At 34.9% G+C, this 23004-nt stretch overlaps 1 protein-coding gene across 1 annotated transcript in view; it reads right to left on the reverse strand.

The window, feature by feature from the left end:
* The window catches only part of LOC134528847 (uncharacterized), a 217637-nt gene that overhangs the window by 35813 nt on the left and 158820 nt on the right, over positions 1–23004 (reverse strand). The window contains exons 22-25 of the mRNA XM_063362514.1: positions 22030–22102; positions 15193–15263; positions 11501–11609; positions 1246–1313 (exon numbers count right to left, since the gene is read on the reverse strand). Coding sequence (XP_063218584.1) covers positions 1246–1313; positions 11501–11609; positions 15193–15263; positions 22030–22102 — 321 coding nt within the window. The remainder of the gene's footprint in view (positions 1–1245; positions 1314–11500; positions 11610–15192; positions 15264–22029; positions 22103–23004) is intronic.

The following is a 23004-nucleotide window of genomic DNA, read 5'->3' on the forward strand; positions in this document are numbered from 1 at the left end:
TTCCTTTCTTTAGACAATAGTAGTGAGTTTTAAGGTACATTAAGATTCAGAAAGGGCTTCATAAGTAAGTCATACTTGGGTTAAGGTGGACCCTGCAAAAATGGGCAATCCCTTACAAATAGAGACCTGATAAATTCGCGGATTCATTTCGTGACATGCTACAATTCAAATACTTATACCTTAGTGCTGCTTCTGCCATTGGTTCCCGGTTAATCTGGAGTAATGAGGGCCAATTAGAGGCCCTCACTCGTGGAAGTGTCGAATCACAGGCTACCCAGTCGAGACGACTCACAAGTCAACAGCCAATGAACAGTTGGCATTTGCCCGAGTGTGTAGAGGATAGTGGAGTCTATCCTGGAGGTCATTGAACCCGCGAATTTTTCCAGTCTCTACTTATAAATAACAACATAACGAAAATCCATATATTCCAATGATGTATTTATCAGGAAACAAAAATAATTTTTTATTCATATAATAATTATTGTTAGAAACATGCAAAAATTGTGTTATTTTCTTTGACCAGGCTTAACTCTACAAACATTGGCATTAATATGTCCAGAAATAGTCTTCATTGGCTGCTGGCAGACTTTACTTTCAAGCTAGGCTCCATATTATAAGCAGATTAATAATTTTTTATATTTTTATTGGGTAAGGGACTATCGATAATCAAATGAAAATTCCATTTAAATGTGCATTTATAGACATTTAGACTCTCTTCGCATAAAAATAAAATTTTTAGAGATTTCTAGTAAAACTGAATCTTACATTCAAAACACAGTGAAAAAGTTGCTAGATCAAATTGAGACTCTTTTTAATAATAATAATTTAATAAATATTTAATTTATGAAAATAAAAGTTAGTATTTCGGTTTTGTTTGGAGTGTAGCACTGACCAAATATTACTTTTATAATGTTTAACCATAGTGTGATTGAAATGAAAATATCAATGGATTGAGCTTAACACCCAGTCGACATCTGGGCCCTAAGAGATAACGAGATTTGATGGGATGAGGATGCAGCATTGACTGGTTGAAAAGAAGTGTGGTACAGGAGTATTACGAATAAACGCTCTGCCTAAAAGCCGCGTCCTAACCATTTTTCACTGAAGAAAATTTCGAGTTTGTCTGCGCCAGTAACTAAAACCGTATCGCCTTGAGCTCTGAATGACAACTGTACCCATTTTATGAAGATAGGTAAAATAAAAGAATGGATGCTTGAGTGAAATGAAGAAAGAGCGGTTTCTCACCTTGCTCGACGGAAGTGAAGATTTTCCTTTTTCCATCTTCGGCGAAGAACCAGTGCTTTCTTCCTTAACTGTTGGAGATATAATTCAGTTAGATACTATGCAAGTCTATGCTACTTGCTAAAATAACCAATAGCATGCGCATTAATCAAAATAGACAGTAAGTTGCAGAATAAAACTTACTGTGACAGAAATGTGAATGCTTTGAAAAAACATAAGGCTAAAGTTTATTTAATACCTTTTTATTTTGAAGAGAATATTAGGATATCATCTAAAAATTTTAGATTTGTGTTTTATAACAATAGTATATTTTGGCTCGCCCGGGAACTGGCCTCAGTTATTGAGTGCTGAGATGTCGTCCGCCATAATGGATTGTGAGAACACTGCAGCCATATAAGATGTATTTGACCTTTGTCTGCTGACGTTGATTCTGAACTTTCACCTTATTAAAGGCGCCATCTTAGATGACTTTGATTCTGGTTGCCAACTTGGTGACCTCCACTCTTGGATTATGACAACACAGCTGCCATTTATTTTTCAGGTTTTTTAAATTATTAAAGTATGCGTACACCATATTAAAAATCCGTGATTATTAAAAAGAAGTATTATAATTTAAAAAAATTAAAAAGTATTAAAATTACAATTTTAGTAAACTTGTAATATAAATCACCTACATTATGGCTTTTTACGTCCTCAGTACGAGCCATGAATAGAGACCTGTAAAATTCGCGGATTCATTTCGCGATAGGATAGAGTCCAAATACTTTTGACATTATTTTACTTCAGTGATTGGGCCACAGTTTATCTGAAGGACTCTGGGCGAATGAAAAATCTTTAACAGAAGTGTTATGAGTCGGTAACCAATCAGCAGATGTAATTTGCAGGAGTGCATAGAGGCTCATGGAGTCTATCCTTTAGGGATTTGAAATCGCGAATTTTACAGGTCTCTATCCATGAATGATTAAAATTGGCTTCAAGTCCTTCTCCGTAGTGGCTGCTGGGAGACTGCAAACGAATATATATTATGCCTACCAGTTTGATATGGCGACCTTCTTGGATCCGCCATTTTTTTGTTTGCTAATGTGTGTAACAGCCATGTTGGTTTAGTTTTTACCTTCTATAGTGTCGTAGTGTCAATCACAAGACCGCAAGGTGTCGTAACATGTCTTGTCACTATTTTTGCCTCCATATATAAAATTGGTAATGTTCCGAAAAAACATGTTTATTAAAAAATATCTGTTAATATTTATTGATTCGATGGAATCCTATCCTCTGTTTGATGCTTTTTCGATGCAAGAAAATGTTATTTTTGCTTTAAAATATAATTTAATATCACCTTCATTAAATATTTTATTATAAAATACAAAGTCATATACATAAATTCTACAATACTACAAATACAAACAAGCAAATATGATAGGTAGTCTTTAGTGTATTTCGATTTCCGCATCTGCTGCCCGCGAATGAAACCTCGGTGGAAAGTACCACTTCTTGACCAGTTCTTCGTTTGAGATACATCGTAGACCATGGGCGCAAATATGTAGGATTTCCAGGGGGGGCCCGTGAATTCTGTGGTTTAAGAATTTTGCGCTAGAGGTCAACCGAAACAAGTCTTCTCTGGATGATAAGATCGTATGTTATACACTTTATTTTTACATAAGTGATATTAACAATAAAGCAGAGCAACATATGTTTTAGTAATTATTAATTAATGCCTATAAGAAGTGATCTCTCAAACATGTTTGAATAATTTGCTAACCTAAATACATAAAATATCCATGAAAAAAACTATAAAAATAATATACGTGATTATAATGCAAATAGATAACACCCCACCCATACATTACCATTTTCCAAAAGTGTTTATTCTAATTTCAGATCTTGAAGCAAAATCTTTAGCTAATTCATGTAAACTAAGTTCATCCAAACGACTTTTGTGAACATGACACACAGTCACTGAGTTGAGACGGGTTTGAGTCGTGGTACTTCTTAACCGTGTCTTCAGACGCCTCAGAGCGCTGAAGCTGCGCTCAACTTCGCATGAAGAAGCTGGAATAACTAAGAGCAATTTCACCAGTGAAAACAGAATAAAATTTCACAAATGATGTATTTATGTTGCCGCTATAACAATAAATACTAAAACAGAATAAATTAAATATTTAAGTGGGGCTCCCATACAACAGACATGATTTTTTTTGCCGCTTTTATAGATAATGGTACGGAACCCTTCGTGCGCGAGTTAGATTCGCACTTTGTCGGTTTTTTTTATGCCACATCACATTATTACTGCGATTCAAATGCTGTTCGTAAAATTCTTTGTTCACAGTGTTTGATGCGCCCTAAAAACCCAAAGCGCCAAAGCTAATAAACGGATCAACATAAAATTAACGATCGAATCATATTAAAACCCTTAAAGACTATTTTATTTAGTAAAGCCATCAACCAGGTAAAAAAGAAAAAAATCTTAAAGACACAAATGTTAAATATCGGAGATAGAACTATGAAATTTATACTACAGCTAATTGAACCACATACATTTCTCGGCTTATATTTAGTATAATCAGTATTTTGGCAGTGAATTATTTAGTTAAAATATGTCGCTTGATTAGTTATTAAAGAGACGCGTTTGCTTCCTTATTAACTTAAATACGGATATGTAACGTTTAAATACTTCTTTCTCACTCTTACTTCTGTTTACTCGTGCAGTGTTGCAGTTATCAAATAACAAATGTTATAAAGTGATTATCGGCCATGAATTGTGAAAATTATCATTTGATAATAAAAGGAGAGTGATTTTAAATTCCATATTGACGAGGAAAAAATTATTCCCTGTATATTCACATGTAACGTACAGAGCAGCTAGCCTTACAGAATGGAGATGAGCTAAAAAATTCCAGAAAATGGTATTAATCACTACTTATAAAACAATCAAGCCTACCAGGTGAGAATCAGATTCTGTTTTCCGTTTCTTCCGCGTCACGAAATTATCCATGTTGACGTTTGCCAAGAAATCAGAAGACTGGCGCACACGAGAGCAAAACCACTTTAAAAGCAGACTACCTGAAACCTATAATACTGTCGTTTCAGAGGACAAGGTAGTGTGCGTAACAATGGGGAGGAAATGCTAACGGAACCCTACCATAGCTTCGTCCTTTGGAATGAACGGTTTCTAGGAATTAAGGGTTTCAAAGTTCTCACTAGAAAACTCCATACCATGGCTTTCGCAGAAGGGGTAGGGGAAAATAACTACGGAACTCAAAGGTAGGAATATAAAGCATGTCAAAGTGTATGTCGTCGTTGTAAATAGTAATCTGATATATATGTTGTGTACACCATTAACTTTAAAATCACGAAGTGGGCCCCCCCAAGGAGGGGCCCATTAATTCCAGGGGGGGCCCGGGCCCCCCTGGCCCCCCCGGGATCTACGCCCATGTCGTAGGCTGAATCTCGTCAGCATAGGAGCCTGCGCTAATGAAATCTTGGTCCAAATATTCGAGGTAGTAGGTTCTGGGCTCCGATTCGCGAATGTGGGTTACACGGACAATTTCAGGACTCCGATTCGCAGTGAAATCTTTCTCGAAGACACATTTCTTGTTGGAGATTCGCACAATGCCACCGATCAATCCAATTCTTTTATTATTTTTTTTAAAATTATAAGTAATATGTATTGGGGGCTCCGAGCCCAGGAAATTAGGGCAAATTTTGGCAAATTTTGAATGTCAAAGGTCAAGGTGAAGGTCAATGGTCAAGGTCACACCCATCCAAGATGGCCGCCGTGACGTCAGAATCCAAGATGGCGGCCGTACACACAGCTCCACAGCCTGAAGCCTGGGCTCGGAGCCCCCAATACATATTACTATTATTTATATGCAAAATTAAAGTTAGTGTTATATTTTGCCAAGTAAGTATTAATATAACGCGCGTACATAAGTATACGCACCCAATATTTTTTTGCGAACACTGACAATCCCATGAAATCAGCCTGATGCCTTTTTCCAGACCGTCCAAATCATACTACTTAAAAAATATTAAAAAGTATGTGAATTTAAAACAATTTTTACGGAAAATCCCACTCTAAAAATTTTTTTGTACTTTTACAAGAGAAATTCTTGGAAACCCTGTTGCCAAGGATATTTCTTGCAAAACTACAAGGCAGAGCCTTGCAAAATCGCACATAGTACAAAGTTCTGCCTTGTAGTTTTACAAGTAATATACTTGGCAACAGGGTTTCCAAGGATTTTCCTTGTAAAATATACAAAAATTTCTGTCAGTGTAGTGCAACGATATCACAAATGAGTAGATCATGTTTCTTATAACAGAGTTCATACACCTAAGTGAAAGTAAACGAACACATCGTTCCTCTTCAATAATAAGATGGATTTACGTATAATTTAAAACTGATTTTCGCTCAAATGTTTTGAACATGTATAGTAGCCTATATATTCCAGTAATTTTTCATACACTTATGATTTTAAGAACGTTAGTTAAATGAATCTGCTATTTTAGGGATAGGCAAAGACATATTTTATTGTATGTGATTCCGTATTGATCTAGTAAAATCCCGAACGAGCTTTTTTCGGCAATTAGAGTTTATCAGGAAATACGAGTTGCAAACAAAAAAAAAACATTCAATCTATCAAACAACAAAATTCCGCTACGATAAATCATTGTCTCCAAAGAATATGACACCATCGTTTTATAAAGTAAGGAAATTATATCGTTAACCACATTTGCTCCGATAAAATAGTTCAATTATCCGGAAATTAATAAGAAAACTTACTGCGTAACATTTAGATATTTATTCAAAACAAAAGGTCAGAACTCTCATATTAAATGGGACATAACTCTATTAATAATCACTTTATAGTAAAAAAAAGTTTTAATTTTTTTCTGTTTATTTTGTAAATGGTGAAGCTAGAAAAAAAGCTGTAAACATGTTACGTAATTTTTACAGGCAGATGTTAACTGCGTGATTTTCATTAAAGTTAAAAATAATCGTTATAAATTCACGATCCACGATTACGCGCAGTAGCTTGAAAATATGAAACCTTTAGACTTATGTGGACTAGAATCACCTCACACAGGCTCGTTGCAGATTAACTTGAAACTTTCCTGGCTGATGGCACCGAAACCTGACAATCACTGCCTTGTCATGACATGTTTTAGAACATGGTCTGAGTGTACTTTTGTCATTTTAATGTAAAGCTTTTGGAAGTTAGACATCACAAAAACTGAGGACCATACAAATCGGTATTCATTTTCCTGTAAGGCAGAAACACATTTAACCACTATGAATAGTATTTTTTTTTACAATTCACAGCCCCAACGTACAACATAAGAAGTATATCAGAAAAGTATGAATAAACTGTAAATATAATATTTAACCTACTGACGGTAATGAACTGATAATTTAAAAATTTCTTACAATATTTTTATTTTTTAAATTTTGTTTTATATAGATTATTATTTTTAAATGCTATATATGTAAGGTACCTTGACCAAATAAGGCCCGGGTCCAAATAAGGCCCGTCATTGAGTTTACTAGGAAAGCAAAGAGATTTTCACCGGACGAGACATTCTGCGGACAGCCTCTGGCATCTAGAAGTCAATGCAGGTACTACTAGTTGGGACGCGAACTGTTCGCCATTTTACACGCATTAGAGACCGGCAAGGAATTCGTAGTGGCTGTGGTTACTAATTTCGACGAATCGTGAAAAACGACTTCACATTAAGGTAATGTAACTGACACAAAGTATCTATATGCCATTTTAAAGCCCGTAGTTTACAGAATATATTAGTATGGTTATATATTCTAAACTCTTGTTGTGTATTAAACTGTGAGTAAAACACTTAAAGAAAGTGTGTGTTTGCGACAAACTCCAAATAAGGCCCACATTGGAGAACCAAATAAGGCCCGCGGGCCTAATTTGGAACATATGTTTTCTCAAATTTTTGTTAACAATGTAATATCGCCAACCCATTCGATAAAGGGCGTGGACTGGCTGGAAGAAAATGGTTGAAACTGTTCTTACAGCGTCACCCAGAAATATCCAAGCGAAAAGCTCAAAACATGAATCCTGTTAGGGCTGCAAAGATGAATAAGGTTATCGTGGATGATTATTTTGATAAACTGAAGGCAGTTATGACCCGTTTAGATATTTTTGACAAGCCCCAGGTAATTTACAACATTGACGAAAAAGGCTGTAGAATTACCCTTCACAAACAACAAAATGTGTATGCCAGAAAAGGAGAAAAAAAAAGTCAATCTTGTAGCACCTGAACATGGCGAAAATGTGTCTATTGTATCGTGTGGGAATGCACTGGGTCAGGTCATACCATCAATGATTCTTTTTAAGGGAAAGCGATTAAATCCTTAATGGAAAGATAACCTTCCACCTGGAACAGAGGTTGAAATGACTGAGAAAGGGTTGATGACAACAGCAACTTTCATTTCATGGATTCATCATTTGCGAAATTCAAACCACAAGGTAACATTTTGTTTATCTTTGATGGTGCATATTCACACTTGGACATAGGCATTGTGGAAGCTGCTGAAGCCTACGGAATCACACTATTCTGCTTACCAAGCAACACAACACATGAGCTGCAGCCTTTTGATAAATCTGTTTTCGGTCCTTATGAAACATTTTGGGATGATGAAGTGTTACTACATTGGTCAAAGCAGACAAACATTCAAGACCGCACGATAACCAAAAGGATTTTTGGGAAAATATTTAGTAGGGTTTGGACCAAAGTTGCTATCCCTAGTAACGTAGCAAGTGGGTTTTCTGCAACTGGCATTTACCCATTTGACCCTACTGTTATCCACAAGAGTGCTTACGCTCCTTCAGAACTTTCAGAATAGAAAACCCAGATGAAACAGTACAAGGATCACAGTCTGCAGCCCCAGTTCACCTACAAGAGAGCAAGCATGGGTAGGTAAAAGAGGAAACTCTAAAAATAGCTGACAAACTAAGGTATGCAGAAGACTCATCGTCGGGAACAAGTGATTCAAGTGACTCTTCTCTTGTATCCTGTGATGGCACAGAACCCAGTCTAAACATTTCATTCAAAGATATCCTACGGACACCTGAGGTGATGAAAAAGAATAATGTAAATCGAAAAAAATCGCTTAATTACAAAGCTGTTGAGGTAACGAAGACATTATTTGAAGACAAAATGAAGACTCAGAATGATCAAAATCAAGACTACAAGCCAGGCAATGCTGCCCGAGGAAGATCCAATATTAAAAGCAATAAAAAACACTCTGAACCTGCCACACAAAAACATATTGCTATTGGATCGAGTGACACGAAGAAGAAAGGAAAAGAAGCCTGGTATTGTTTCATTTGCACAGAGGACAGGATTGCTGACATGAGACTGTGTGTAAAGTGTAGCCACTATGTTCATGAAGAATGTGTGGGGCTTACTGCTAAGGACAAAATACCAAATTTCATTTGCCCAGTTTGTGCTTGTAGGCTACTTAGTTCCACAGACATATTGTGTACCTACATGTTCATTTTCAGCTGTGACTTTTCTTTAAAATTTCTGGTTTGTGATTCGAGTGCGAACTTTTAGTATTTACATGTTCAGCTGTAGGAATTTTAATATTTATCGATAGAGGTTCTAAAATGTTACAATGTAATTCAAATTATCTGAATGTGTACCAGCACCATTGCACCTTGTAATGTATAAATAATTTCATTACAATTTATTGTTATTTGACTTCAATTGGCAGTTATTTAAACATGGGCCTTATTTGGTACTGCTGCTGGGCCTTGTTTGGAACAGGTATTCCTAATTAGGCCCTTTGCATCATTTTTGGATAATGTCTTTTGGTACATACAACTTACGTACTTTTGGTACTTCTGATCATGTATTATCGAAGTACACATATTTAAGAAGGCTGCTGACCAACATTCATAATTTTTACTAACTTCATACTATTTTTTTTAAATTTTATAATTAAGGCGGGCCTTATTTGGCTAACTTACCTTATGTATTATGCATATGTCTGCATGAACCATATAATTGAATTAACACTGTTTGCTTCTAAATACATGTTTTTACATTCAAAGGTACGCAAAAATTGAATTCAGTATTATAAAAAAAAATTAAATATTTCTCAGAAATATACCTATTTATGATTTTAAAAATTTCAACTTTTTTATTTTATTTACACTTTAACAAATTTCATTATATTATTATCTCTCATATTATTATATCTCATTATATTAAGTATTCCATTTTAAAGTGAACTTTAGTGTAAAGTTGACATGTTTTAAAACTTAGTAACAAACTGTTAGATAAATATTACGGCAAAACAAGGAATTAAAAATATATCAATAGTGAATTGAAAATGATTTTTATTTCATTTATTTTATTGCACAACAAAACTTAACGATATGAATCTAAAAGCATTTTATAATTGTTGTGTTTAATGGTTCATTTTTTTTCTGAAAAAAAAAAAGTTTCTGCGACCTGAAACGGAATTCCTAGAGAAGGGACCTTTTTCATTGTATTATGGAATGAGCTGAACAGAATTTTGTCTTAACTCATCCGTTATAACAACTAATAACGTATTAATTAATTACTGACTTTGTGGTTAAATTTTTCTGATTTCTTAATTATTTTCTATAATTAAGAATAGTTTAGTCATGTCTGGTACTGTGTTCTGGTAAACGTGCATTTTGCTATTAGTGAACGGCCACTATCTTGAATTCTAGGAACATTTAATCTTAAAAAAATCTCTTTTTCACGTAAAAATTACAAAATTACTTTTAATGACCGACAATGTGACGTTTCAAATTAATCATTGCCATTCGAAAGGAAAATTTCAAATTATAAAAATTATAGTCATTTAAAATTTCCTCAACGGCTAGCATTTTTTTTCCTGAAAAGGGTCCATTTAATTCATAAATTTAATATTGAAGCATGCCACTTTATTTAGTATTTGAAAATTTTAAACAGTTTTGTTTAATAGGAAATTTGAGTTTTGATTTCGTGATAATCTAAAATACAGTTTCACATATTTTTACTACCTACTTGTGTGTTTGGCCCTACCATACATCAAAAAGAATGCTATCCGAACCCAAATTTTTTTTATTTATTTACCGGAAATCTTCCCGCAAATATAAAACGCACAAGCGTTACTAAATAACAATGCAACCTAATAATATCATTTATTTAAATTTTTTTTAAAGATATACCTCTTTGCTTTAAATCGGGTTAAATTAACCTATTAAACTCCAATCAGGAGGAAAAATATTTCTAAATTTAATAGCAAAAAATTTTAAAAATTCTTCTCTGAACGAGTAATAAACAAGGATGCGAAGTGGTTACCCAATATCAATTCCAAACTTGTAATAGGCGAGTAATGGTTTGAAGAGAATCCAAGATATAATCCTGGGTTTAGCTCAATATTGAATGTCAGTTGTTTTGGTCCACTTAAAAATTAAAAAGAGATATTTTTTTAAGCATTTAAAAGTATGGTGGCTGAAAAAAGCTTGCTAAATTGGCGTTTGTTCCCTACCCTAAATTATTATTCTAAGACAAGTAATAACATACTATAAATTAATGACCTACTTGTTAGTGCATTCACTACAGCTATAGTTTTAGTAAACCATATCATAACTTCATGAGTGGAAAGAAATAATTAATTAATTACGCAATTTGTAAGCAGGTCTTTGATAAACCAGTTGATGGAAAAAATTACAATGTATTTTTTCTGTTAATAGTAGTTTTAAAGGACAGATAGATTTTAATTATTTAAATATTGTTAATTTTTGTACCATACTATGTTATTAATTACAAAGTAGGAAATGGTGTTTTTATCTTGAAAAATATATATAAATTACATTATTGTGTAAAACGAGTAATAGATAAAATATTTTTACCGAGAATCAACCATCAAGATTTTTCTATTGCATAAAATTTAAATGTAATAATGATGTTTAGACTAAGTAAAGTGAAAAACGAATTGTGGTAAGAAAATTATTGTCGATGGTAGCGGCGATGTTAATTGATATGTGGTCTCATTGAAACCTCATTCATAAATGTCTTAGTAATATTATGCTAACTATTTCAAAGGTTTCTCATTCCCTACGACTGAAACATTGTCTAATTTCCTAAAAAAGAAAAAAAATCACCGTCAGATTTTTTGGTTCAAATTACAACTAATAGGAAAAACACAAATTATTAGTTACACTTATACTTAGAAACTCAGTTATTCAGAATAAAATGATAAAGTATCTCTTACCTTTTGATGAAGTACCATCGGGTCCTGCCATGTTGTTTTTTATTTCTTCTTCTCGTATATTCATGACTGATTCACAAACGGTCCCCTCCGAGCTAGAAGTTTCTTCGTTCTATAAAAGTTGATTAGAAGAAAAATTAACATTTATTAAATCTTTCAATTAACAGTTATTAGAGGATAGTTCAAAGCTATTTTTTTTGCAAAAAAAAACATTCTAAGAAACACTGGGGTCAATTATTCCTGCAAAAACAGAATATTTGTAACATTGTGCATAACGTGTTCGATGTCAGTAGTGGGCTTTGGTAGGTCAGAGCGCATGGTCCAGGGTCCGAATTGTGTAATGGGGTCTATTACCGACATGTGATGTCGTGGCGGCTATATTGAATTATGACATTGCCGTTTCACTTTTTCGTCACTCTGACATCAGGACCTTGACATAACACAAAACAATCTTGAATTGTGACATAATATGATATTTAAACTTTGATATCATGGTGGCCATATTGGATGACCTTTGACCTTGAACTTTGGTCTTGTTCCTTGGACTGTGACATTTTCCTTTGAACTTGACCTGGACCTTAACATTTGACCTCAGTAAACATCTCGGTTCCCACAATCTTTAATGCTGCCATCTTGAAATTACTTGAGTGCCCCACTATTTAAAATTTCAGTTTTCGTTGTGGTAGAACCTTCCGCCATATTAAATTTTGAGGTCATGTCTACATTCTTGAATATGAAATCACAGCCCTTTTTTCTATTCTAATGTCACGCCCCTCATCTTGTTTCGTCTGCTGTAGGGCGCCATCTTGGCAGACATCAATACCGCCATCTTCATTTTTGTTCTGCTGGAGGCCACCATCTTGGATACCAACGTAATTGTTTCTGCTGTTTGTTCCGAGGGAGAACCAGCATCGCTCTGTCTCGTGCGTGTAAGGTTGATATTCCATTACCTACCAATGTTGTAATGGCCCTTATTGTAATATTTAATTTTTTTTATACAAAATCCTTTGGAAGCGAGGTGATTCAAACCAAGAAAACTCGTACCTCTGGGTTGGATAGCATATGCTTTTGACCACACGACCATTGTGACATTCACGAGACTAAGAATTAAAAACGGTATGTTAATATAATTTACACATACCTGAACTTGCATTCTTGTTTTTTAATTGGAAGGTATAATAGCATCACCGGCGAAAAGGCGTAGCCGCCATCTTTACTTTCAAGACTTGCTACTAGGAGCTCTAGAACTATGTAGTAGTGCACACATCATCTTGTAGAGAGAGCTGTCACCATATTGTTTTCAATACTCGATACAAGGAGCGATAGTGTCGCGTAATACACACATCTCTAGAGATTTCTTCCGCCAAATTGGTTTAATTTTTGCCTACTAGAGTGCAGCAGTATTTATTACCGTGCAATCCACCTGCTTAACAGCCATATTGACCGCTATTTTTAAAATCTGTTATTATTAACCTAGCATTTGGAAATATTCCAAAATTGATAAAAAAAATCACTAGTTAAATTATATTTAAGACAATAGGTTTGAGTCCTTGGTCAGGTAGTAAATCAATGAAAAAATTAAATTCAAAGGAATAATTATTTATTTAATTTTACCATAAAAGTGATAGGTTTGAAAAATAAATTTCCACAAGATATTAACAAAACAACAGATTATTAAATTATTTCTATATGTAGAAAAGTAAATAAATTACTAGCGTTTATCGATTTTGGCATCTGCTACCCACGACTCAAAGCGAAGTTGAAACCCTCACCATTTGATGTATGAATGTCAATTTCTTCGTTTGAGAATTTTCTCCACCAAATACATGCCGGGATACATAGAATACTGAATCTCTTCGGCATAGAAGCCACGAGAACATACTCGTGGTCCAAATTTCCGAAGTAGTAGGTCCTAGGTTCAGATTCGCAAACTTGGCAAACACGGAAAAGTTCGGGACTCCAATTCGCAAGGACACCTTTCCTGAAGACGCCTTTCTGCTTGGAGATCCGCACAATTTTTTAACATGGCGGCCAATATGGCCGACAGGATGGCAAATGCTAAGACAACAGACGATTTAGTAATTGACACTAATGCACTCTAGCGGAAAAAAATAAACTTATATGGCGGCAGCACCTTCTTAATGACGATGTATGCAATACATGACACTAATGATCCTACTGGCAAGTACTTAAAACTTAATGGCGGCAGCGCTCTCTACCAGACGATCTGTGCACTACATGTAACTAGCGATCCTAGCAGCAGGTTTTGAAAATAAAATTGGTGACAACGCCCTCTCACAGGTAATGCTATTATTTCTTAAAATTTAAAAAAATAGTTACAAGTTCGAATATGTGTGTGTTATTTAAATATATCCTACCTCATTTCATTCTCGGTCTGGTTTATGGCCAGATGGCCATATCTATGGTCAAAGGCATATGTTTTCCAGCCCTGGGGTATGAGCTGTTCTGGTTCGAATAACCATGCTACCAGTGTATTTTGTTTAAAAAATTAAACTTAATATGTCAAAAGGGCCATAACAACATTAGAAGGTAAAGCAACATAGACCTTACGGGCATGATACATAGCGAAGCTGAAGCTCTTTACTAATAAATATCAGAAACAAGGATGGAGGCATCGAATATGACGGCCTCTAACAGATGAAAAAAAGAATGCGGAAATGATGTCAGAAACTAAAAAGTGGCTGTGATGTCATAATCCAAGATGGCGCATGTAACGACAGAATTCAATATGATGGACAGTGCTATCGTAACTAAAACTGCAATGATCGGTTAGTGGATCAATCAGTGTCAAGATGGCGGAATTCAAGAAGGCTGAAACAAAAATGTAGACTGATGTCACAGGTCATGATTAGAGATGCGAAAAATTCGCGGGTTCAATTCGTGTTATGCTAAAATTCAAATAATTATACCTTATTGCTGCTTCTGTCATTGGTTCACTGCTAATATGGAGGACTGAGGGCCAATTAGAGACCCTCACTCATAGAAGTGTCGAATCACAGGCCACCCAGTCGAGACGACTCACAAGTCAGCAGCCAATGAACAGTTGGCATTTGCCCGAGTGTGTAGAGGATATTGGAGTCTATCCTGGAGGTCATTGAATCCGCGAATTTTTCGGGTCTCTAGTCATGGTAAAGGATAAGCTTGATTTCAAGGTCAAAGGGCATACATTATGGCTGCCATAAAGTCACAATTCAAATAGGCGGATGTGTTAGGCTATCTTAAATTAATATGGCGAACATTTTATCAAGGTCGTGATATAAGCTTAGTAAAAAATAGCTATGGAAACATTATAAATCAAGATGGCCGCAGTGACATCAGAGGTCGGTCATTGACCTCATCACACAACCCTGACCCTGGTCCCTGCGCTAGGAACCTACGAAAGCGCACTTCTGGTGTGGTTTATAAAAAATTCACTATTCAGATTATTAAATTCTGTACAATGTTTCAGAAGCTAAAATTATATTCTGGCCTCAGATACCAATAAACGCATTTGCTATCACTGAATTAAACATTTTACGTCATATGAGAGATAATAATTAGTTTTGGTCTTAGTTTAGCCTCTTTAATCACAGTTAGTGACATTTACTAACCTATCTTGATTGTTATGGATTCATGAAGAAACTGAAACCTAAAGAACTGACGGTTGGGTAACTGAAGAAATTGCGGGGTCTCACCTGTCTGGAAATTATATATAAATCAGCATTCTCTTCTGTCGTAGACGACCAGTTATCAAGATCATCGGTACCTGTTAGCAATACCATCCAGTAAGAAACTAAATAAGTGTATGCTACTCGCAAAAATAACCAATACAATACCGCACTCTAAGTATACAGAAACAAAACCAACAGAGACAATTAAGGTGATTGCTTTGAAAAAAAAAAAAAAGATTTGTTTGAAAAATTCTGTATTAATATGAACATTAGTATTATAATTTTAGAACAATATTTAAATAACATTTTAATTAGTATGTGCAATGGAAACCAATTTTCAACCAAATGTGCAACTTAGCCAAGTATTAACAAATCATATGTTCTATTACAGAGACTATTACATATTACAACTCATTTAAAATAGACGAAAACATCGTTTCTCTTCATAACAAATTAGGCTAGGTAACACAGTTTGCAAATAAGTTAATATAAATATTTAAATATTAATGATTTTCCCTAAAAAATGTTTTGAACATAGATATTATCTGTCCACAGTTATTTTTCATACATTTATGATTTTAAAAAAATGTTATTTACGTACAATAACTATTCACGGTCTACCTGTAAACAATGAGGTTTATAATTGTTGTATGTAATTCCTCAATACCTAAGTTAAATTCGGAACGATCTTCTTTTGCCAATCATAGGTTAACAGGAAATATGTGTTGCAAACACAGGAAAATTACAGTAAATTCAATCATAGAATATCATCCCATCACGATAAATCAATATCTTTAATAATAAAACATCATTTTAAAACGAAGGTAAACAATATTATTAATCACACTTTTATAGGTAGAAGAATTCAATTATAAAAATAATTATAAGCATACATTTTTCATAACATTTTTATATTTATTCGAAACAAAAAAAATAATTAAAGTCTCATATTAAACGGGACATAACTCTCTTAATAATCACTTTAAGATAGCATATGTTTACAAGTTTTAGGTTTATTTTGTTGTAAGAAATAACTAGGCATGCGTAATTGGTAAAGACCTGCAAAATTCGCGGTTTCGATGGCCTTCAGGATAGACTGCACATACCCCTGTACACACGGGCAAATAACGCAAGTTCATTGGCTGCCGACTTGTAAGTCGTCTCAGCTGGTTTGTCTGTGATTCGATCCTTCTTTGGTTGAGGGTTTATAACTGGTTGAGATTCGTCCAGATGAACAGTAAGCCAATAGCAAAATTATCTACGAGGTATATGTGTTTGAATTCTAGCCTATAACCGAATGACTCCGCGAATTTTGCAGGTCTCTAGTAATTGGTGAAGCTTCAAAAAATGCTGTCATTTATACAGTCATGCAGATTTTAACTGTATCCTATCCATTTAAGTTAAATATTTTTATTACTTTTCACGGTCCACGGTTATGCTCAGTAGCTTAATACGATGTAACTTTTAGATACATTTGAACTAAAATCACTTAATACCGACTCGAAGATTAACATGAACCTTTCCTTGTTGATGGCATTCCACCCGTGACATTCACTGCGTTTTAATGACACGTTTTAGAACATGTTCATCGTGTAATTTGAAATGTTAATCTAAAATTTTGGGAAGATATACATCACAGAAACTGGGGACCATACAAATTGGTATTCATTTTCATGTAAGGCAGTAACACATTCAACCACATGGTATGAACAAGTAATTTTGACGTGTTATCTTTAAAATATGGACTTCAAACAGCATTCCGTTCTAAATCTACTATTAAAAGTATTGTTACCAAGGTGAAACCAGCCACAGAAAAATTACAAACTCACAACTGTGTGTATCAAATCCCCTGTGAATGTGGCCACATGTACATAGGTGAAACTGGCAGAGCTCTATCCACCCGAATCAAAGAAAACAAAAACAACTGCAAGAAGGGTGAAACCCTAAAATCCAGACTTGCTGAACATACATGGGAAAATAGCCACAAAATTCTCTGGGAAGACTCCACACCACTCATACAGGAATCCGATAAAATAAAAAGGAAAATCAAAGAATCAGCCTTCATTATTAGCAATAAAAATATTTTCAGCCAGCAGAGCATTGAATTAAAAAATATGTGGATCCCTTTGATAAAGAGAGAAACATCCCTGCAGCACAAAACAATAGCCAATACTCAACCCACCATAACCAATCCGCTTTAACTACATGGTGCACAGCCAATGGGGAGACAGCTCGTCTGTCATTGGCTGAGCAAGATGTAGCTCTTTATCTGATAAATACCCTCATTTTCCAGCCCCTTCTCAGTCGCACCTGTGTTTCCGTACCATGTGCGTCTCTGCCTGAGGACGGGAGCAGATAGCAGTTCCCGAAACGTCGCTTGTTTCTGTTTAGGTAAAACTATTGTATTTGTTTGTTTTTTCGTTTTGTCATGTTTTTTGTCTCGCTTCAACTGTTGTGCTGAATTATTTTGGGTTTCAATATTTTTGTGTTGTCATCATTTGTGGGGATTTTTTCGTTCTCTTAGTACATTTTTCTTTGTTTTTTCTTTGTTTGCTGACCATATTCCTGTTTCGGAATATTTTGTGGTGTTCATATCCTTGTTGACAACAGCAATTGTTTTGCTTAATTTTGTGTGTTTTTTGTATCTTTTTTGAGTATTTTTATTTTTATTTTTATTTATTTATTTTATTTATTAGTTTTTCTTCAACAGAAAAAGTTCTTAGCAATGGCGTATGTCCAAAAACTTACATCAAGTAATTTTGACGTGATAACGTCTTATAAAACGATGAACGCCAGCTGCAGGCACGAAAAAGCATGACTCATTTTCACGTTCCACCTGAGACGTGCGTGCAAGAACCGGCCAACCACCGTGCGAGAAAATCTTCTATAATATCAAGCAGGTTAAGGCGGGCTTTTTAACTAAAAGTTCGTGATTATATTTAAACAAATTATTTAAATTTAATTTACAAAAATTGTAAATAATATTTGAAAATTAAAAAGTATGCAATTTTTCATCAATGTTTTCTTATGACTTTATCACGTAAAATTATCGTCCGTAAACCGACTTTACAGACAACCCCCAATTTTTTTTTTTTTTACAATTGCACAGCCTAATTATACAACATAAGAAGTATATCAGAAAAGTATGAATACACTGTAAATATAATATTTAACCTACTGACGGTTATGACTTGACTATTTAAATTTTTTTTACAAAATTTAAAAAATATATAATTATTATATGGATTATTATTTAAAAAAACTATATATTAAGCATGTGTCTGCATGAATCTTATAATAAAGGTAATTTACACTTTTAGTTTCTAAATACTTGTTTTTTATAATAAATTTACGCAGAAATTCGGTTCAGTATTAAAATAAATTTAATGTTTCCCAGAATTATACCTATGACATGTTTTCAACAATTTCAGCTTTTTTATTTTACTTTACACTTTGACATATTTCATCTCAATTCATTATATTAAGTATTCCATTTTAAAGTGAACTTCAATGAAAAGTTCAAATGTTTTAAATACTATAAACATAAAGTTAGATAAATCTTACAGAAAAACGTGGAATTAAAAATAAATCAAAAGTGAAATGAATAAAAATTATTTTTTATTTATTTTAGTTTAAGGATATACATTTAAAAATATTATATTTGTTTATGTTTAACAGGTGATTTTTATCTGCAACATGGGACGGAATTCCTAGAGGAGAAACTTTTTTTCATTGTATTATGGAATGAACTGAATAGTGTTTGCATTAACCTACCCGTTACAAAAAGATCATATATGTATTTATCACTGCTGACTTTGTGATAACAACATTTCTGATTTATTAATTATCTTGTATAGGAGAAGTATATTTTGGTCAGTTCAGGCACAGGGTTCAGGTAAACGTGCAGGTTGCAGGTTAGTGAACGGCTACCATCTTGATTTCTGGAAACTTTAGCCTTGAACATTTTCCTTTTTACGTGAAAACCTCAAAAAAAAATTTAATGACAAAATTTCGCGTTTGAACGGCATCATTGCCTCCCAAAGGGAAAAATTTCAAATTAAAAAATTTAATTATTTAATATTTCCTCAATGGTTGGCTTTTGTTTTTGAAAATGGTCCATTAAATTCATGATCTTAATATTGAAGCAGGCCAACCGCTTTATTATTTTATAAAATTAAAGTAGTTTATGTTGTAGTACGAAATCATGGCTTTCATTTTGTAATTATCTGAATTACAAACATTTTTTACATATTTGTACTTTATACCTGTGTGTTTGGTCCCTAGCATACATAAAAAACTACTGCGATAAGAACCAAAGATAATTTCATTTATTTACCGGAATTCTTTCAGTATTTATAAAACGTACAAGCTTAGCTAAACACCGCTGCAACCTGATTATTTCAATAAACGACTTTTTTTTAATGATATCCCTCTTTGCCTCATTGGAATTTAATTCGCCAGATGGACCTACCTTAATCAGGAATATAATAATTTCTAAATTGAATAGCAATTGACTTAATGAGACGATCCTGAAGAGTTATGAGAAAGGATGTAAAGTGATTAACCAAAATCATTTTGAATATGTATAGGCGAGTTATTGATTAAAGCGAATCCTAGTAATTATTATGGTTGTAGCTAAATATAGTTACGAGTGGGGAACGCCGGTTCGTAAGGATAGCCCAATTAATTTTATAAGGTTTTATTTACTACTAATATTTACATTACTGATTGAATCACCACACTTAAGGCCCCCGCCTACCCGGGTACACACACGGTGCGCAGAGCTTCAGGAAAAACAACGCGATTTCAAAAGTACTCAAGATATACCGAGTGGGGTCTGCTTCCGAAAAGTTCTTTTGATTTCGGATTAAGTATTTAAACTGTATTTTTAGAAGAGTTAAAATGGCTAAAATGCATGTTTTCAAAGTAATTTTTAGGCGTAAAACGACCGGTACAGATTCTTGAAAGCACTTACGGGACTTGCATTACACCTTTATCTTCATTTCTCGGCCATATAATGTTACGGTCACCGATCAAATTTCACAGTTATCCTGTGACTACGAGTAGACTGCACGCAAGCTCAGAGCATTGCGCTTAGAAGCGATACCGCGCTAGAAATACCAGCGAGCGTCGCGCTATCATCCCGCCTCACTAACACACACACACACCCCTGACGAGGCGGGCCCCTTAATGTGTGTTTACAAATCACTGGCACTTAACAATGTATGTTCATTAATCACTGAATGTCTGTCAAGTACACAGTTCGCACTCCTCACTGGAGCTAGGCTCAGCAGTGGTTCGGCCCTTACATCGCGCCTGTCCGCCAACACGACCTCCCGCCGTTCAGTCGCACTCCCAAGCTCCCGTCGCTCTGCATCGCGCCGCTCGAAAAAAAGGGGTCCTCTCGTCCTGACGCCGAACTCGCACTTCAGTTCACTCGCTTGTTGAACTGCCTCGGAGGCCGGCGTCGCTTTTTTTATACCCCTTGGCCTTGGCGGCCTTTCTGGTACTGACTGGTGGTGCTGTGACGTGTCGCGTCATCCCAGGCCGACCCGACGCCGAAAGTATCCAGAATGACGGCGAACAATTCACGCTACTCCACGCGGCGGCCTCTGCGAGCCCCCGAGATTCCCTGGCGAGGACCGGCCACCCTGATCGCCGAGCGGTATGCGTGCATGACGTCAGCGGCCTGCGGGTATCTGGCGCGCGTCCTACCCTTGTCATCCGCGCTCGAAACAATATCAACCGTCAGCTGTTTTGGTACAAATAAAAATTAAAAAGAGATTTTTTTAAGGCTTTTTAAAATAGGGTGCCCTAATAAATCTTGCTAAATCGGTGGTTATGCCTAGAGACCTGTAAAATTCGCGGATTCATTTCACGATAGGAAAGAGTCCAAATACTTTTGACTTTATTTTGATTCAGTGATTGGGCCACAGTCTATCTGAAGGACTCTGGGCCAATGAAAAATCTTTAACAGAAGAATTAGCGAATCACGATCATTCCAGTCAACATGTGTTACGAGTCGGTAACCAATCAGCAGATGTAATTTGCACGAGTGCGTAGAGGATCATGGAGTCTATCCTTTAGGGATTTGAAATCGCGAATTTTACAGGTCTCTAGTTATGCCCTAAAATTTATTATTATAATAGTAATTAAGTGCCACAAATTAATTACCTACTTGTTACTGCATCCACTACACTTATGATTTTTGAATACTTAGTTCTAACATCAGAAATAGAAGGAAATCATTCTTTAAATACGTAAATTTTTAGGCGTATCTTTGATGAACCAGTTGAGGAGGAAAAATTTATAAAAGCGTGTTTTTTTTATGTTAACATAATTAGTTCTCAAGGTATGTATTTTTGAGTTATTTTAATTTTTTTTAAATATTTTTGTACAATACTATGTTATTAATTGAAAAGCACTAATGGTCCTTTTATTTAAAAAAAACACTTATAAAGCATAATTTTGTGTACAGTGTTTAACAGATAATTATCTTTACTGACAAATATAATATTGAAGCCTTATTTATTGCATAAAATGTAATTTTAATAATGATATTTTAGCTGAGTAAAGTGAAAAACTAACTGTGGAAACAAATTTTATATCAATGCTATCGTTGATGTTAATTGAAATGTAGACTCATTGGAACTTCATTTATTAAGGTCTTAGCAATATATTGCCAATTAGTGCAAAGCATTTTCTCAATCCTTAAGGAAAGAAGCATTGTCTAATATTTTAGAAACTAAAAAATTTAAGATAATTTGTTATTCAAATTACAACAAATATGTCAAACAAAAATAATAAGATCTACTTAGAAACTTATTTATTCTAAGAACTATATGATAAAGTACCACTTACTTGCTGTTGACTCGTTATCGAATATCTTAATTTTTCCCACCACATTTGCATGGCTTCGCCTTTGTCCTCTTCTCTAAATTTTGTTACAAGAAAAACAAATCCTTATTAGATCTTTCAATTATTAGATAGGTATGGGAGGACACTTCAAAGCTAAAACTTTTTTTTTGCAAAATATTTCCATTAACACTAGGGTTACCAACAATGTCACAATATTACTGCAGAAACAGAATACTTGTAACATTGTAGTCTATATAACTTGTTCAGAGTGAAAAGTGTGTTTTGGTGGGTTCGAGCGCAGGGTCCAGTGTCTGGATTGTGTGATGGGGTCAATGACCGACCTCTGATGTCACGGCGGCTATCTTGAACTATGACTAGAGACCGGAAAAATTCGCGGATTCATTTCACGACAGCTTAAAATTCATATAGTTATACCTCAGTGCTGCCTCTGCTTTTGGTTCACAACTCACCTGGGTGACTCCGGGCCCAAGGAGAAAACTCAACCGAAGCTGTATCGAATCACAGGCCGCTACATTGGGACACCTTTACAAGACAGCAGCCAATGAGAGGGTGACATTTGACCGAGTGTACGTAGAACTATAGAGTTCTTCCTAGAGGTCATTGAACCCGCGAATTTTTCCTGTCCCTAACTATGACTTTGCCGTTGCACTTTTAGATTGCTTTGACATCATGAACTTAACATAACGCCCGCCATCTTGAATTATGACATCACATGCACCATTTAAAATTTTGAGGTCACAGCAGCTTCATTGGATGGCCTTTGACGTTGACCTTGATCTTGACCTTAACCTTGACCACAAACCTTGTTCCTTTTCATTTGACGTTGACCTTTGACTTTGACATTTGGCAATGAACTTTAACCTCGGTCGCTATATTAGTTTCCACCCACTTATTATTCCACCATCTTTAAAGTGAGTACCCTACATTTAACATTGCAGTTTTGGTTAAGGTTGACTC

The sequence above is a fragment of the Bacillus rossius genome, chromosome 2, assembly GCF_032445375.1.
Source record: "Bacillus rossius redtenbacheri isolate Brsri chromosome 2, Brsri_v3, whole genome shotgun sequence".
In the NCBI taxonomy this organism is placed as follows: Eukaryota; Metazoa; Arthropoda; class Insecta; order Phasmatodea; family Bacillidae; genus Bacillus; species Bacillus rossius.